Raw genomic sequence first — 22,950 nt, 5'->3', positions numbered from 1 at the left:
TGAATGGGAATATGTACATATAAATATATAGATGAGCGATGGCCGAGCGGCATAGGCATGGTGCAATAGATGGTATAAAATACAATATATATATATATATGATATGAGTAATGTAAGATATGTAAACATTATTTAAAGTGACATTGTTAATTAAGAATTACACGCTTTTTTCAATTTTCTCCTAAAATAAAATACCCAAATCTAACTGCCTGTAGCTCGGGCCCTGAAGCAAGGATATGCATATTCTTGGTACCATTTGAAAGGAAACACTTTGAAGTTTATGGAAATGTGAAAGGAATGTAGTAGAATATAACACTGGTAAAAGACAAAAACTTTCTTACGTATTTTATTGTACCATCATCTTTGAAATGCAAGAGAAAGGTCATACTGTATTATTCCAGCCCATGTGCAATTTAGATTTTGGCCACTAGATGGCATCAGTGTATGTGCAATGTTTTAGACTGATCCAATGAACCATTGCATTTCTGTTCACACTGTTGTATTAAGACTGCCCAAATGTGCCTAATTAGTTTATTAATAACTCTTCACGCTCTAAACTGTGCACTCTCCTCAAACAGCATGGTATTCTTTCACTGTAATAGCTACTGTAAATTGGACAGTGCAGTTAGATTAACAAGAATTTAAGCTTTCTGACAATATCAGATATGTCGATATCCTGGCAAATGTTCTTGTTACTGACAACCTCATGCTAATCGCATTAGCCTACGTTAGCTCAACCATCCCATGGAAGAGACACCGATCCCAAAGAAATTTTAAAGTGACTAGCGATCCATTTACTAAAGTGTCCAGTGATTGGGTCTCAATGTAGACAGCAGCCTCTCTGAGTTAGTGATTGCTGTTTAGCAGTCTGATGGCTTTGAGATTGAAGCTGTTTTTCATTCTCTGGGTCCCAGCTTTGATGAGCCTGTACTGACCTCACCTTCTGTATGGTAGCAGTGTGAACAGGCAGTGGCTCGGGTGGTTGTTGTCCTTGATGGTCCTTTTGGCCTTCCTGTGACATCGGCTGTTGTAGGTGTCCTGGAGGGCAGGAAGTTTTCCCCCACTGATGCACTACCCTCTGGAGAGCCTTACGGTTGTGGGCGGTGCAGTTGCCGTACCAGGCTGTGATACAGCCCGACAAGATGCTCTCGATTGTGCATCTGTAAAAGTATGTCAGGGTTTTGGGTGACAAGCTAAATTTCTTCAGCCTCCTCATGTTGAAGAGATGCTGTTGCACCTTCTTCACCACACTGTCTGTGTGGGTGGACCATTTCAGTTTGTCTGCGATGTGTACCACCCAGGAACTAAAAATATTCCACCATCTCCACTGCTGTCCCTTTGATGTGGAACCCTCTGCTGTTTCCTGAAGTCCACGATTATCTACATTGTTTTGTTGATGTTGAGGGGGAGGTTGTTTTCCTGACACCACACTCCGAGTGCCCTCACCTCCTCCCTGTAGGCTGTCAATCGTTGTTGGTAATCACCCTACTGCTGTTATGTTGTCAGCAAACTGGATGATTGAGTTGGAGGCGTGCATGGCCACGCAGTCATGGGTGAACAGGGAGTACAGGAGGGGGCTGAGCATGCACCTTTGTCGGGCCCCAGTGTTGAGGGTCAGCGAAGTGGAGGTGTTGATTCCTACCTTCCCCACCTGGGGGCGGCCTGTCAGGAAGTCCAGGACCCAGTTGCACAGGGCGGGGTTGAGACCCAGGGCCTCCAGCTTGATGATGAGCTTGGAGGGTACTATGGTGTTGAATGCTGAGCTGTAGTCAATGAACAGCATTCTTACATAGGTATTCCTCTTGTCCAGGTGGGATAGGGCAGTGTGCAGTGTGATGGCAATTACATCGACCTGTTGCACACTGAAGTGTCCAGTCTCTACGTATACTAGACACGTGTAGGTTGTAGCCTAGTGGAGACCAATATGTATCTTGTGTTATTAAATAGGCGTCCCGTTAACGGGACAGTTGTAGATCATGCAGCGCCTTGTGTCACAATCGCAGATTTTAGAGAAACAACAATTGGCTGAAAGCTTAAATTCGTGATAATATAACTGCACTGTCTAATTTACGGTAGCTATTACTGCAAAAAAAATGCCATGCTATTGTTTGAGGAGAGCTCCTAACAACAGAAAACTGTTTTCACTGCGATAGGTTTGATAAATTCACCTCTGAAGGTGAAATGTATTCTTACATTCTGAAATCCTGCTCTGATTTATCATCCAAAGGGTCCCAGAGATAACATGAAGTGTTGTTTTGTTTGATAAAATCCTTTTTCATATCCTAAAAATGTCCATATAGCACGATCGTTTCTGATTTATCATCCAAAGGGTCCCAGAGATAACATGAAGTGTCGTTTTGTTTGATAAAATCCTTTTTGATATCCTAAAAAGGTCCCTATAGCACGATCGTTTTTTGTGTTCAATTTGCAAAGAAAGGAATCTGTGAAAATCTAACCCTAAACTTTGTTTAAACCAGTCAAATCACATTCGTATGTATTCCTCAGAGATCCTAGAATGTAACAAGACTTCACTATATCATTAGGGGTGTAGTATATCCTATAAGACACCAAATTTGGTCAGTGAGCGACGCTTTCATGGCACGCAGATGACACGGCCGGTCTTAATTTGATCGCCTGGATCTTTGTCAAATAAGCACCAATCGGGGTCAAAGAAAGCTAGCTAGATAGCCAATGAGCTGGGCTTTACGGGAGTATCCGGAAACCCTGTATCTGTTGAAAATGTAGCTACTAACCTTGTGCGACAAAAATTATAAGGATATTCAGAGTTATGAAAACTGGTTGTTTTGCAAATGTTGAACTGATAATATGGCTACTAATACTGGAAAAGCTAAATCAAAGTCCAACTATACAGATTTGACGATATTCTTTCAGAAAAATGTCATATGAATGTAAATGTCTCCTTCACGATTTGCCCAAATGTATTTGGGTGACTTCACACTAAAAGTCTCGTAGTTCCCTCATACTTTGCACATACACTGCTGCCATCTTGTGGACACCATCTGAATTACCAGAGTGATGGCTAGAAGTGGGACCTTTCTGTTGCAATTCAAAGATTGTGGTAGAAAAAAAACGTTTGTTTTTTTCTTCGTATTTTCTTCTACCTCTTTCTTCTATCTATTGTGTTATATTCTTCTACATTCAATTCACATTTCCACAAACTTCAAAGTGTTTCCTTTCAAATGGTACCAAGAATATGCATATCCTTGCTTCATGGCCGGAGCTACAGGCAGTTAGATTTGGGTATTGAAAAAAAATGAAAAAAGTGGGCTATCCTTAAGAAGTTTTTAAGCTATATAAAACCCTTGTATGTTGTAGACTAGTGGAGACCAATATCTGTCTTGTGTTATTAAGATCTATAAAACAACAGTTGTTGATGTGTACGGCTGCATTTCAGACACATTTTGTCTACATTTCAATGTTGGAATAAAATAACCTAGGTCTATAACGTTTGGGTGGGTGAGGGACAACATTATCTGAGATAGCGAGCCTTGATCCCAATAACTCAACTGTCCCTGCACGTTTAGCCACTGACGAGGCTCATTTGAATATCCTGATGCATCAGGAAAATGATCAGCTACAAAAGAGTGATCAAGACCGACATCTGTATAGGTGTGAATGAGTTGGTTGACTGTTCCTCTTGTTCGGGTGTCATCTCCCTCCTCGCCTATAGGGGATGCTGCCTGCTGTAACCTACCCTCTGAGAAGGCCACGTCGCTCTCCTGTCCGAAGCCCATGGATCCGTCAGACAGCCATAGGTTCCTCTTGGACAGCAGGAATATCTGAGTGTTGAGCCTGAACTCCACTGATACTGGTTCACTGACCTGGTGAGGGAGGGAGGGAGGGAAAGAATGAGAGGGGGAGGGAGAGAGGAGAGAGGAGAGAGGGGGAGGGAGAGAGGAGAGAGGGGGAGGGAGGGGGAGGGAGAGAGGAGAGAGGGGAGGGAGAGAAAGAGGGGAGGGAGGGGAGGAAGAGAGAGGGGGGGGGGTAGAGAGAGAGAGAGGAGGTAGGGAGGGGGAGGGAGGGGAGGGAGAAAGGGGGAGGGAGAGAGGGTGGGGGTAGGGAGGGGGACGGAGGGTTATATATACTGCTATCACAGTATTGTGATTCACAATCACAACACTGTATGACCTATTGATAATCAATGGTTCCAAATCAATAACTACCTGTTGGAAGCGTATGTCCAGGTGGAAGGGGACAGGCTCTCCGGGGTTACAGACAGGGGGGACGGTGTACTCCATGTTCTGGACTGTAGTACAGGGAATCAGATTCACTCTGTATGGACCAGAATAGTCACGCACCTAGGAGAGGAGAGACGAGGGAGAGAGGAGACAGGGAGGAAGGGAGAGAGGGAGGGAGAGAGGGAGGGAGAGAGGGAGGGAGAGGAAGGGAGGGACAGAAGGAGAGCGGGAGAGAGAGGGAGGGACAGAGGGAGAGAGGAGACAGGGAGGAAGGGAGAGAGGGATAGAGAGAGGGAGAGGGAGAGGGAGAGGGAGAGAGGGAGAGGGAGAAAGAGGGAGGGACAGAGGGAGAGAGATGGCGAGAAGGATGGGAGAGGCAGGGAGAGAGGAGAGGAGAGGAGAGGAGAGGAGAGAGAGGAGACGAGAGAGGAGAGAGAAGAGGAGAGAAAGAGGGGAGATGGAGGGAGAGAGGAGGGGAGAGGGAGGGAGAGAAGGTGGGGGAGAAGGAGAGAGAGTGAAACTATTTTCTGTTCATTAGAAAGAATGATTGGATGTGTTTTCTCACTGACGCCACCATACTCTCAGCACTAGCAGTATTATCATTGGTACATTGGGACATTAACTATCATCACTGGTACATTGGGACATTAACTATCATCATTGATACATTTATGACCATCATTAATATATTGGGACATTAACTATCATCACTGATACATTTATTACCATCATTGGTACATTGGGACCTTAACTATCATCACTGATACATTGGGACATTAACTATCATCATTGATATATTGGGACATGAACTATCATCACTGAGACATTGGGACATTAACTATCACCATTGATACATTGGGACATTAACTATGATTATTGATATACTGGGCCATTAACTAACATCATTGATACATTTACTATCATTATTGATATATTGGGACATTAACTATCATCATTGATATATTGGGACAATATCATCATTGATATATTGGGACATTTACTATCATAATTGATATATTGGGACATTTACTATCATTATTGATATATTGGGACATTTCTATCATCATTGATATATTGGGACATTATCATCATTGATATATTGGGACATTAACCTCTGCGCACCGAACCCATTAGTTAGCGGGATGAAATTCGACAACATTCGGTGATCGCTACATAAATAGTAATATTAAACATTCATGAAAATACAAGTGTCTCACATGTTTTGAAAGCCTAGAATCTTGCTAATCCAACCGCGTTGTCAGATTTAAAAAAGGATTTACTGTAAAAGAATACGATGCGATTATCTGAGGACAGAGCCCCATGAAAAACAACTATTTCAACCAGCACAGGCGTAACAAAATCACAAACAGCATTAAAATAAATAGTTTACCTTTGGCGATCTTCGTCTGTTTGCAATTCCAATGCTCATTGTTACACAATGAATGATCTTTTGTTTGATAAAATACATTTTTATAGCCTAACACAAAACATTTTGTGAACCGCTTGTGTCGTGAATTCCGTCTCATTCCATTTTCAACGACACATTCGATGTAAATACACACACAGAACGTGACTTTTCCAGTCATGTTTGGTTTCAATTGCAATCAACTGGTTTGTTTGTAACACAACCAAACCTGATGGGTCATTTCGCGGGACGTATTGACTGAAAGAAACTGATTTGAAGACAACAAGTATTGACATCATTGTGCACCAATGATATGACCGCTGTTTCGTTGATTGACTGTATTTTAACCCAATGACCACTGATCGTCTTGAGATCTAGCTGGGTAGATAGCCAATGAGCTGAGGTAAACGGCAATATGTAATGTTTATGTGTTGGAATACCAACCCTTGTCGTAAACTCCGGCGTAAAGAGGGTCATTCGCCATTGAAGTTTTATACCAGAAGGAGCAACGCATGTTACGCACAGTGTTGTTTTGGTTAAGCGCATCTTCAGCTGTTTATATATCAATCAGTATGGCGACTAAGTCAGGGAAAGCTAAATCTAAGTCTAGATATGCAGGTGTACACACAATTTTAGAAGAAATTGATCGGGCAAGTGAGACAGATTGTTGGAGGACGATTCATTTAGCGATTCCCAAATGGAGGAATATTTTTTGAACGGAGAGGACATCGTTTTGGACTGGTAAGTTCTTCTCATGCTAATGCCGTTGTTTGAAATGAATAATATAAAATATTATTTGTGATTTTTACATTTTTTAGTAGCAATATATAAAAATGTAATGTAATGAAATGTGAGGTGCGTGTGTCTCCCGCCCCAACCCACCCACACATGAAATAGCCTATTTGAGGCTGCTGAGGGAAGGGCAGGCCCACAATAATGGCCAAAGTTAAATGGAGACAGTAGATACAGCTGGTCTGTTGTAATATAATAAAGACAATAGATATAGCTGGTCTGTCATAATATAATAGAGACAGTAGATCTAGCTGAAATGTCATAATATAAAATAGACAGGAGATCTAGCTGGTCTGTCATAATATAAATGAGACTGTAGATCTAGCAGGTCTATAATAATATATTCAACCTTATGTTCCCTGTACTCTATATATATATGTTTATTATACCTGTTGATACAGGACTCATATGTGAAACTATTCTAACTGAACATTTGCTTCACAGTGACACTGACTCCGAATGGGAGCCCCCAGTGCCAAGGTTTCCATCCCCTACTGAAACTGGTTCATCCAGCTCCTGCCACAAGTGGTGTTCATCTGCCCAAATGTATTTCTGCAGGCATGGATGTGCCTCAGGGCCAAAAGGGCACAGCATGGAGGCGTCGCTGTGTTCTTTGCAAAGTGAAGTCCCCCATCACCTGCACCACATGCTTGGTGACCCTCTGCTTTACATCAGAAAGAGACTGCTATGGCACCTGGCATCAGCAGCACAATATTGTGTAGAGGACTGAGGGTCTTCCAAATATTGAAAGTGTTATTTTGTAAATGTATATATATTTTTCATGTTTTTTCTCCATTTTTTTGTGGGGTGTGTTAGAATACTATTTTGGTATTTTGTATATAGTTATTCCATTCAAAATGTATAACTTCACCAATTTGGCCACTTGGGTACATTTGGGCTGCTTGTGTGGGACACCTGGGTGACTTCATGATAAATGTCATGTAGCACACTCATTTTGGAAGTTATAATTCTGAAACTTTGCACAAGTACTGTGGTCCTTTTATATTTTCCACTGAAATTGTCCCCATCATCCTATCTGAACGTTTGTTTTGTCTTGTTCATTTTAAAGATGATGATACAACAATAAAAATGAAAAAACATATGTTTTTTTCATTGTATTATCTAAACCAGATCTATTGTGTTGTATTCTCCTACATTCAATTCACATTTACACAAACTTCAGAGTGTTTTCTTTCAAATTAAATCAATAATATGCATATCCTTGGTTCTGTGCCTGAGCTACAGGCAGTTAGATTTGGGTATGTCTTCAGGCGGAAATTGAAAAAAGTAGGGGGGTAGCTGTAAGAGGTTTTAACTATCATCATTGATACATTGAGACATTTACTATCATCATTGATATATTGGGACATTAACTATCAGCATTGATACCTTGGGACATTTACTATCATCATTGATAGGGGTTAGGGTTTGGGGTATATACTCACAGCCTTGGGCTAGGGTTAGGGGTTAGAGGTTAGGGGTTAAGGTTTGGGGTATAGACTCACAGCAAAGTCTGATGTGAATGTCCACTGCTGGACAGGCTGGTTGTAGGTGGGTTCACTCCTCACCAGGCTGAGGTTAAAGGTCAGGCCAGGGTTGTCTTCACACATCACCATGGATGACAGAGAGGATGCTGGGTAGGGAAGGAGAGGAAAGAGAAAAGATAAAAGAAAAGTAGTGGGGACTATAGACTGACTGACACATATTATTTAGACTGATACATATTATTATATAGACTGACTGATACATATTATTATATAGGCTGACTGATACATATTATTTTATAGACTGACTGACACATATTATTATATAGACTGACTGATACAAATTATTATATAGACTGATACATATTATTATATAGACTGGCTGATACATATTATTATATAGACTGACTGATACATATTATTATATAGACTGACTGATACATATTATTATATAGACTGAAACAAATTATGATATAGACTGATACATACTATTATATAGACTGATACATATATTATATAGACTGAAACAAATTATGATATAGACTGATACATATTATTATTAAGATTGATATATATCGTTATATAGACTGACTGATACATATTATTATATAGACTGACTGATACATATTATTATATAGACTGATACATATTATTATATAGACTGACTGATACATATTATTATATAGACTGACTGATCATATTATTATATAGACTGATACATATTATTATATAGACTGACTGATACACAATATTATATAGACTGATACATATTATTATATAGACTGATACATATTATTATATAGACTGATACATATTATTATATTAACATATTATTATATAGACTGATACAAATTATGATATAGACTGACTGATACATATTATTATATAGACTGATACATATTATTATATTAACAAATTATGATATAGACTAATACCTATCATTAATTAGACTGATACATATTATGATATAGACTGATAGATATTATTATATAGACAGATACATGTTATTATATAGACTGATACTTATTATTATATAGACTGACTGATACATATTATTATATAGACTGAAACATATTATTATATAGACTGATACATATTATTATATAGACTGACTGATACATATTATTATATAGACTGACTGATACAAATTATTATATAGACTGATACATATTATTATATAGACTGGCTGATACATATTATTATATAGACTGACTGATACATATTATTATATAGACTGACTGATACATATTATTATATAGACTGAAACAAATTATGATATAGACTGATACATACTATTATATAGACTGATACATATATTATATAGACTGAAACAAATTATGATATAGACTGATACATATTATTATTAAGATTGATATATATCGTTATATAGACTGACTGATACATATTATTATATAGACTGACTGATACATATTATTATATAGACTGATACATATTATTATATAGACTGACTGATACATATTATTATATAGACTGACTGATCATATTATTATATAGACTGATACATATTATTATATAGACTGACTGATACACATTATTATATAGACTGATACATATTATTATATAGACTGATACATATTATTATATAGACTGATACATATTATTATATTAACATATTATTATATAGACTGATACAAATTATGATATAGACTGACTGATACATATTATTATATAGACTGATACATATTATTATATTAACAAATTATGATATAGACTAATACCTATCATTAATTAGACTGATACATATTATGATATAGACTGATAGATATTATTATATAGACTGATACATGTTATTATATAGACTGATACTTATTATTATATAGACTGACTGATACATATTATTATATAGACTGAAACATATTATTATATAGACTGATACATATTATTATATAGACTGACTGATACATATTATTATATAGACTGATACAAATTATGATATAGACTGATACATGTTATTATATTGACTGACTGATACATATTATTATATAGACTGATACATATTATGATATAGACTGACTGATACATATTATTATATAGACTGACTGATACATATTATTATATAGACTGACTGATTCAATATTATTATATAGACTGATACAAATTATGATATAGACTGACACATATTATTATACAGACTGATACATATTATTATATTAACAAATTATCATATAGACGAATACATATAATTAATTAGACTGATACATATTATTATATAGACTGATACAAATTATGATATAGACTGATACATATTATTATATTGACTGACTGATACATATTATTATATAGACTGATACTTATTATTATATAGACTGATTGATACATATTATTATATAGACTGATACAAATTATGATATAGACTGATACATATTATATAGACTGATACATATTATTATATAGACTTACTGATACATATTATTATATAGACTGACTGACACATATTATTATATAGACTGACACATATTATTATATAGACTGATACATATTATTATATAGACTGATAAATAATATTATATTAACAAATTATGATATAGACTAATACATATCATTAATTAGACTGATACATATTATGATATAGACTGACTGATACATATTATTATATAGAATGATACATATTATTATATAGACTGATACTTATTATTACATAGACTGACTGATACATATTATTATATAGACTGATATTTATTATTATATAGACTGAAACAAATTATGATATAGACTGATACATGTTATTTTTACGATTGATATATATCATTATATAAACTGACTGATACATATTATTATATAGACTGACTGATACATATTATTATATAGACTGACTGATACATATTATTATATAGACTGACTGATACAATATTATTATATAGACTGATACATATTATATAGACTGACTGATACATATTATTATATAGACTGACTGATACATATTATTATATAGACTGACTGACACATATTATTATATAGACTGACTGATACATATTATTATATAGACTGACACATATTATTATATAGACTGACTAATACAATATTATTATATAGACTGACACATATTATTATATAGACTGACTGATACATATGATTATATAGACTGACTGATACAATATTATTATATAGACTGACTGATACAATATTATTATATAGACTGACTGATACATATTATTATATAGACTGACTAATACAATATTATTATATAGACTGACACATATTATTATATAGACTGATACATATTATTATATTAACAAATTATCATGATATAGACTAATACATATCATTAATTAGACTGATACATATTATGATATAGACTGACTGATACATATTGTTATATAGACTGACTGATACATATTATTATATAGACTGACTGATACATATTATTATATAGACTGACAGATACATATTATTATATAGACTGACTGATGCATATTATTATATAGACTGACTGATATTTATTACATAGACTGACACATATTATTATATAGACTGACTGATACATATTATTATATAGACTGACTAACTGATACATATTATTATATAGACTGACTACATATTATTATATAGACTGACTGACACATATTATTATATAGACTGACTGATACATATTATTATATAGACTGACTGATACATATTATTATATAGATGACTGATACATATTATTATATAGACTGACTGATACATATTATTATATAGACTGACTGATACAATTATTATATAGACTGACACATATTATTATATAGACTGACTAATACAATATTATTATATAGACTGACACATATTATTATATAGACTGACTGATACATATTATTATATAGACTATTATTATATAGACTGACATATTATTATATAGACTTATGATACAATATTATTATATAGACTGACTGATACATATTATTATATATGACTGACTGATACATATTATTATATAGACTGACTGATACAAATTATTATATAGACTGACTGATACATATTATTATATAGACTGATATACATATTATTATATTAACAAATTATGATATAGACTGAATACATATCATTATATAGACTGATACATATTATGATATAGACTGACTGATACATATTGTTATATAGACTGACTGATACATATTATTATATAGACTGACTGATACATATTATTATATAGACTGACTGATACATATTATTATATAGACTGACTGATACATATTATTATATAGGCTGACTGATACATATTATTTTATAGACTGACTGATACATATTATTATATAGACTGATACATATTATTATATAGACTGGCTGATACATATTATTATATAGACTGACTGATACATATTATTATATAGACTGACTGATACATATTATTATATAGACTGAAACAAATTATGATATAGACTGATACATACTATTATATAGACTGATACATATATTATATAGACTGAAACAAATTATGATATAGACTGATACATATTATTATTAAGATTGATATATATACGTTATATTAGACTGACTGATACATATTATTATATAGACTGATACATATTATTATATAGACTGATACATGACTACATATTATTATATAGACTGACTGATACATATTATTATATAGACTGATACATATTATTATATAGACTGATACATATTATTATATAGACTGACTGATACATATTATTATATAGACTGACTGATACAAATTATTATATAGACTGACTGACATATTATTATATACTGACTGATACATATTATTATATAGACTGATACATATTATTATATAGACTGACTGATACATATTATTATATAGAACAATATTATTATATAGACTGATACAAATTATGATATAGACTGACTGATACATATTATTATATAGACTGATACATATTATTATATTAACAAATTATGATATAGACTAATACATATATTAATTAGACTGATACATATTATGATATAGACTGATAGATATTATTATATAGACTGATACATTATTATATAGACTGATACATATTATTATATAGACTGACTGATACATATTATTATATAGACTGATACATATTATTATATTACTGACTGATACATATTATTATATAGACTGACTGATACATATTATTATATACTGACTGATTATTATTATATAGACTGATATACAATATTATTATATAGACTGATACTGACACATATTATTATATAGACTGATACATATTATTATATAACAAATTATCATATAGACTGATACATATTATTAATTAGACTGATACATATTATTATATAGACTGAATATAGACTGATATATTATTATATAGACTGATACATATTATTATATAGACTGATACATATTATTATATAGACTGATATACATATTATTATATAGACTGACAAATTATGATATAGACTATACATATTATATAGACTGATACATATTATTATATAGACTGACTGATACATATTATTATATAGACTGATACAATTATTATATAGACTGACTATTATTATATAGATGACATATTATTATATAGACTGATACATAATATTATATTAACAAATTATGATATAGACTAATACATATCATTAATTAGACTGATACATATTATGATATAGACTGACTGATACATATTATTATATAGACTGATACATGATTATATAGACTGATACTTATTATTACATAGACTGACTGATACATATTATTATATAGACTGATACAAATTATGATATAGACTGATACATATTATATAGACATATTATTATATAGACTGATATTTATTATTATATTATTATATAGACTGAAACAAATTATGATATAGACTGATACATGTTATTTTTACGATTGATATATATATTATATATAAACTGACTGATACATATTATTATATAGACTGACTGATACATATTATTATATAGACTGACTGATACATATTATTATATAGACTGAACAAATTATGATATATATAGACTGACTGATACATATTATTATATTACTGACTGATACATATTATTATATAGACTGACTGACATATTATTATATAGACTGACTGATACATATTATTATATAGACTGACACATATTATTATATAGACTGATAATACAATATTATTATATATCATTAATTAGACTGATACATATTATTATATAGACTGACTGATACATATGATTATATAGACTGATGATACATATTATTATATAGACTGATGATACATATTATTATATAGACTGACTGATACATATTATTATATAGACTGACTACAATATTATTATTATAGACTGACTGATACATATTATTATATAGACTGATACATATTATTATATTAACAAATTATGATATAGACTAATACATATCATTAATTAGACTGATACATATTATGATATAGACTGACTGATACATATTATTATATAGACTGATGATACATATTATTATATAGACTGATACATATTATTATATAGACTGACAGATACATATTATTATATAGACTGACTGATGCATATTATTATATAGACTGACTGATACAATATTATTATATAGACTGACACATATTATTATATAGACTGATACATATTATTATATAGACTGATATACATATTATTATATAGACTGAACAAATTATTATATAGACTGACTGATACATATTATTATATAGACTGATACATATTATATTATTATATAGACTGACTGATACATATTATTATATAGACTGACTGATACATATTATTATATAGACTGACTGATACAAATTATTATATAGACTGATACATATTATTATATAGACTGATACATATTATTATATAGACTGACTGATACATATTATTATATAGACTGACTGATACATATTATTATATAGACTGAAACAAATTATGATATAGACTGATACATACTATTATATAGACTGATACATATATATTATATAGACTGAAACAAATTATGATACATATATTATTATATAGACTGACTGATACATATTATTATATAGACTGACTGATACATATTATTATATAGACTGAAACAAATTATGATATAGACTGATACATACTATTATATAGACTGATACATATATTATATAGACTAAACAAATTATGATATAGACTGATACATATTATTATTAAGATTGATATATATCGTTATATAGACTGACTGATACATATTATTATATAGACTGACTGATACATATTATTATATAGACTGATACATATTATTATATAGACTGACTGATACATATTATTATATAGACTGACTGATCATATTATTATATAGACTGACTGACATATTATTATATGACTGATACACATTATTATATAGACTGATACATATTATTATATAGACTGATACATATTATTATATAGACTGATACATATTATTATATTAACATATTATGATATAGACTGATACAAATTATGATATAGACTGATGATACATATTATTATATAGACTGATACATATTATTATTATACCTATATTAATTAGACTGATACATATTATGATATAGACATATTATTATATAGACTGATACATGATTATATAGACATATTATTATTATATAGACTGACTGATACATATTATTATATAGACTGAAACATATTATTATATAGACTGATACATATTATTATATAGACTGACTGATACATATTATTATATAGACTGATACAATTATTATATAGACTGATACATATTATTATATAGACTGGCTGATACATATTATTATATAGACTGACTGAACATATTATTATATAGACTGATACATATTATTATATAGACTGAAACAAATTATTATATAGACTGATACATATTATTATATAGACTGATGACATATTATTATATAGACTGACTGATACATATTATTATATAGACTGATACATATTATTATTAAGATTGACATATTATTATATAGACTGACTGATACATATTATTATATAGACTGACTGATACATATTATTATATAGACTGATATACATATTATTATATAGACTGACTGATACATATTATTATATAGACTGACTGATATTATTATATATAGACTGATACATATTATTATATAGACTGATACTGATATTATTATATAGACTGATACATATTATTATATACTGATACATATTATTATATAGACTGAATACATATTATTATATAGACTGATACATATTATTATATAGACTATTATATAGACTGAACATATTATTATATAGACTGATGATAAATTATTATATACTGACTGATACATATTATTATATAGACTGATACATATTATTATATTAACAAATTATGATATAGACTAATACCTATCATTAATTAGACTGATACATATTATGATATAGACTGATACATATTATTATATAGACTGATACATGTTATTATATAGACTGATACTTATTATTATATAGACTGACTGATACATATTATTATATAGACTGAAACTGACTGATACATATTATTATATAGACTGACTGATACATATTATTATATAGACTGACTGATACATATTATTATATAGACTGATACATATTATTATATAGACTGATACATATTATTATATAGACTGATACATATTATTATATAGACTGACTGATACATATTATTATATAGACTGAATACATATTATTATATAGACTGACTACATATTATTATATAGACTGATACATATTATTATATAGACTGAAATATTATTATATAGACTGATACAAATTATGATATAGATATTATTATTAGACTGATACATATTATGATATAGACTGACTGATACATATTATTATATAGATTGACTGATACATATTATTATATAGACTGATACATATTATTATATAGACTGACTGATACATATTATTATATAGACTGACTGATCATATTATTATATAGACTGATACATATTATTATATAGACTGACTTATGATATAGACTACATATATTATATAGACTGATACATATTATTATATAGACTGATACATATTATTATATAGACTGAGACTGATACATATTATTATATTAATACATATTATTATATAGACTGATTATGATATAGAGACTGATACATATTATTATATAGACTGATATATTATTATATAACAAATGATATAGACATACATTATTATATAGACTGATACATATTATGATATAGACTGACTATACATATTATTATATAGACTGATACATATTATTATATAGACTGATACTTATATATTATATAGACTGACTGATACATATTATTATATAGACTGAAACATATTATTATATAGACTGATACATATTATTATATAGACTGACTGATACATATTATTATATAGACTGATGACAAATATAGACTGATGATATAGACTGACACATATTATTATATTGACTGACTGATACATATTATTATATAGACTGATACATATTATGATATAGACTGACTGATACATATTATTATATAGACTGACTGATACAATATTATTATATAGACTGACTACAAATTATTATATAGACTGACACATATTATTATATAGACTGATACATATTATTATATTAACAAATTATGATATAGACTAATACATATAATTAATTAGACTGATACATATTATTATATAGATATAGACTGACTGACTGATACATATTATTATATAGACTGACTACAAATTATTATATAGACTGATACATATTATTATATAGACTGACTGATACATATTATTATATAGACTGATACAATTATTATATAGACTGATAACTGATACATATTATTATAGACTGATACATATTATTATATAGACTGACTGATACATATTATTATATAGACTGATGATACATATTATTATATAGACTGACTGATACATATTATTATATAGACTGACTGACAATATTATTATATAGACTGACACATATTATTATATAGACTGATACATATATTATATTATATTAACAAATTATGATATAGACTAATACATATCATTAATTAGACTGATACATATTATGATATAGACTGACTGATACATATTATTATATAGAATGATACATATTATTATATAGACTGATACTTATTATTACATAGACTGACTGATACATATTATTATATAGACTGATACAAATTATGATATAGACTGATACATATTATATAGACTGATATTTATTATTATATAGACTGAAACAAATTATGATATAGACTGATACATGTTATTTTTACGATTGATATATATCATTATATAAACTGACTGATACATATTATTATATAGACTGACTGATACATATTATTATATAGACTGACTGATACATATTATTATATAGACTGACTGATACAATATTATTATATAGACTGATACATATTATATAGACTGACTGATACATATTATTATATAGACTGACTGATACATATTATTATATAGACTGACTGACACATATTATTATATAGACTGACTGATACATATTATTATATAGACTGACACATATTATTATATAGACTGACTAATACAATATTATTATATAGACTGACACATATTATTATATAGACTGACTGATACATATGATTATATAGACTGACTGATACAATATTATTATATAGACTGACTGATACAATATTATTATATAGACTGACTGATACATATTATTATATAGACTGACTAATACAATATTATTATATAGACTGACACATATTATTATATAGACTGATACATATTATTATATTAACAAATTATGATATAGACTAATACATATCATTAATTAGACTGATACATATTATGATATAGACTGACTGATACATATTATTATATAGACTGATACAAATTATGATATAGACTGACACATATTATTATACAGACTGACTGATGCATATTGTTATATAGACTGACTGATACATATTATTATATAGACTGACTGATACATATTATTATATAGACTGACTGATACATATTATTATATAGACTGATATTATTATATAGACTGACTGATACAATATTATTATATAGACTGACACATATTATTATATAGACTGACTGATACATATTATTATATAGACTGACTAACTGATACATATTATTATATAGACTGACTAATACATATTATTATATAGACTGACTGACACATATTATTATATAGACTGACTGATACATATTATTATATAGACTGACTGATACATATTATTATATAGACTGACTGACAAATATTATTATATAGACTGACTGATACATATTATTATATAGACTGACACATATTATTATATAGACTGACTAATACAATATTATTATATAGACTGACACATATTATTATATAGACTGACTGATACATATGATTATATAGACTGACTGATACAATATTATTATATAGACTGACTGATACAATATTATTATATAGACTGACTGATACATATTATTATATAGACTGACTAATACAATATTATTATATAGACTGACACATATTATTATATAGACTGATACATATTATTATATTAACAAATTATGATATAGACTAATACATATCATTAATTAGACTGATACATATTATGATATAGACTGACTGATACATATTGTTATATAGACTGACTGATACATATTATTATATAGACTGACTGATACATATTATTATATAGACTGACTGATACATATTATTATATAGACTGACTGATACATATTATTATATAGGCTGACTGATACATATTATTTTATAGACTGATACATATTATTATATAGACTGACTTACATATTATTATATAGACTGATACATATTATTATATACTACTATTATATAGACTGATACATATATTATATATAGACTTATGATATAGACTGATACATATTATTATTATATATATAGACTGACTGATACATATTATTATATAGACTGACTGATACATATTATTATATAGACTGATACATATTATTATATAGACTGATGATACATATTATTATATAGACTGACTGATACATATTATTATATAGACTGACTGACAAATTATTATATAGACTGATACATATTATTATAGACTGACTGATACATATTATTATATAGACTGACTAATACAAATTATGATATAGACTGACACATACATATTATTATATTAACAAATTATTATATACTACTAGATTGATATATATCATTATTATATATAGACTGACTGATACATATTATTATATAGACTGACTGATACATATTATTATATAGACTGATACATATTATTATATAGACTGACTGATACATATTATTATATAGACTGATACATATTATTATATAGACTGACTGATACATATTATTATATAGACTGACTGATACATATTATTATATAGACTGACTGACATATTATTATATAGACTGACTGATACATATTATTATATAGACTGACACATATTATTATATAGACTGACTATTATTATATAGATACAATATTATTATATAGACTGACTAATACATATTATTATATAGACTGACTGATACATATTATTATATAGACTGACTGATACATATTATTATATAGACTGACTGATACATATTATTATATAGACTGACTGATACATATTATTATATAGACTGACTGATACATATTATTATATAGACTGACTAATACATATTATTATATAGACTGATACATATTATTATATAGACTGAATATTATTATATTAACAAATTATGATATAGACTAATACATATCATTAATTAGACTGATACATATTATGATATAGACTGACTGATACATATTATTATATTATACAAATTATGATATAGACTGATACATATTATTATACTGACTGATTAGACTGATACATATTATTATATAGACTGATACATATTATTATATAGACTGATACATATTATTATATAGACATATTATTATATATAGACTGACTAATACATATTATTATATTAGACTGACTGACATATTATTATATAGACTGACTGATACATATTATTATATAGACTGACTGATACATATTATTATATAGACTGACTAATACATATTATTATATTATTATATAGACTGACTGATACATATTATTATATAGACTGACTGATACATATTATTATATAGACTGACTGATTATTATATATGACTATATTATTAGACTGACTGACATATTATTATATAGACTGACACATATTATTATATAGACTGACTAATATATTATTATATAGACTGACACATATTATTATATAGACTGACTGATACATATGATTATATAGACTGACTGATACAATATTATTATATAGACTGACTGATACAATATTATTATATAGACTGACTGATACATATTATTATATAGACTGACTAATACAATATTATTATATAGACTGACACATATTATTATATAGACTGATACATATTATTATATTAACAAATTATGATATAGACTAATACATATCATTAATTAGACTGATACATATTATGATATAGACTGACTGATACATATTATTATATAGACTGACTATACATATTATTATATAGACTGACTGATACATATTATTATATAGACTGACTGATACATATTATTATATTAACAAATTATTATATATTATTATATAGACTAATACATATTAATTAATTAGACTGATACATATTATTTTATAGACTGACTGATACATATTATTATATAGACTGACTGATACATATTATTATATAGACTGATATACATATTATTATATAGACTGATACATATTATTATATAGACTGACTGATACATATTATTATATAGACTGACTGATACATATTATTATATAGACTGACAAATGATATAGATGATACATATTATTATATAGACTGACTGATACATATTATTATATAGACTGATACAAATTATTATATAGACTAAAAAATTGATACATATTATTATTATATGATACAAATTATTATATAGACTGATACATATTATTATAGACTGATACATATTATTATATAGACTGACTGATACATATTATTATATAGACTGACTGACATATTATTATATAGACTGATACATATTATTATATAGACAGATACATATTATTATATAGACTGATAAATATTAATATAGACTGACTGATACATATATTAACAAATTATGATATAGACTAATACATATCATTAATTAGACTGATATATTATTATATAGACTGACTGATACATATTATTATATAGACTGATACATATTATTATATAGACTGATACATTTATTATATAGACTGATAAATATTATTATATAGACTGATACATTATTATTGATACATATTATTATAGACTGATACAAATTATGATATATACTGATACATATTATATAGACTGATACATATTATTATATAGACTGACTGATACATATTATTATATAGACTGACTGACATATTATTATATAGACTGACACATATTATTATATAGACAGATACATATTATTATATAGACTGATAAATAATATTATATTAACAAATTATGATATAGACTAATACATATCATTAATTAGACTGATACATATTATGATATAGACTGACTGATACATATTATTATATAGACTGATACATATTATTATATAGACTGATACTTATTATTACATAGACTGACTGATAAATATTATTATATAGACTGATACAAATTATGATATAGACTGATACATATTATATAGACTGATACATATTATTATATAGACTGATATTTATTATTATATAGACTGAAACAAATTATGATATAGACTGATACATGTTATTTTTACGATTGATATATATCATTATATAAACTGACTGATACATATTATTATATAGACTGACTGATACATATTATTATATAGACTGACTGATCATATTATTATATAGACTGACTGATACACATTATTATATAGACTGATACATATTATTATATAGACTGATACATGTTATTATATAGACTGATACTTATTATTATATAGACTGACTGAAACATATTATTATATAGACTGAAACATATTATTATATAGACTGATACATATTATTATATAGACTGACTGATACATATTATTATATAGACTGATACATATTATTATATAGACTGACTGATACATATTATTATATAGACTGATACATATTATTATATAGACTGATAAATATTATTATATTAACAAATTATGATATAGACTAGTACATATCATTAATTAGACTGATACATATTATGATATAGACTGACTGATACATATTATTATATAGACTGATACAAATTATGATATA

General features: G+C 28.2%; 1 protein-coding gene across 1 annotated transcript in view; it reads right to left on the bottom strand.

The window, feature by feature from the left end:
• frem2a (FRAS1 related extracellular matrix 2a) overlaps window positions 1–22,950 on the bottom strand; it is a 323,263-nt gene that overhangs the window by 15,302 nt on the left and 285,011 nt on the right. The window contains 3 exon segments of the mRNA XM_065005059.1: window positions 3,716–3,842; window positions 4,185–4,319; window positions 7,902–8,029. Of these exon segments, the coding sequence (XP_064861131.1) occupies window positions 3,716–3,842; window positions 4,185–4,319; window positions 7,902–8,029 (390 nt within the window).

This window comes from Oncorhynchus nerka, linkage group LG19, assembly GCF_034236695.1.
Source record: "Oncorhynchus nerka isolate Pitt River linkage group LG19, Oner_Uvic_2.0, whole genome shotgun sequence".
NCBI lineage: Eukaryota > Metazoa > Chordata > Actinopteri > Salmoniformes > Salmonidae > Oncorhynchus > Oncorhynchus nerka.
This window is presented reverse-complemented; position numbering and strand designations above follow the sequence as displayed.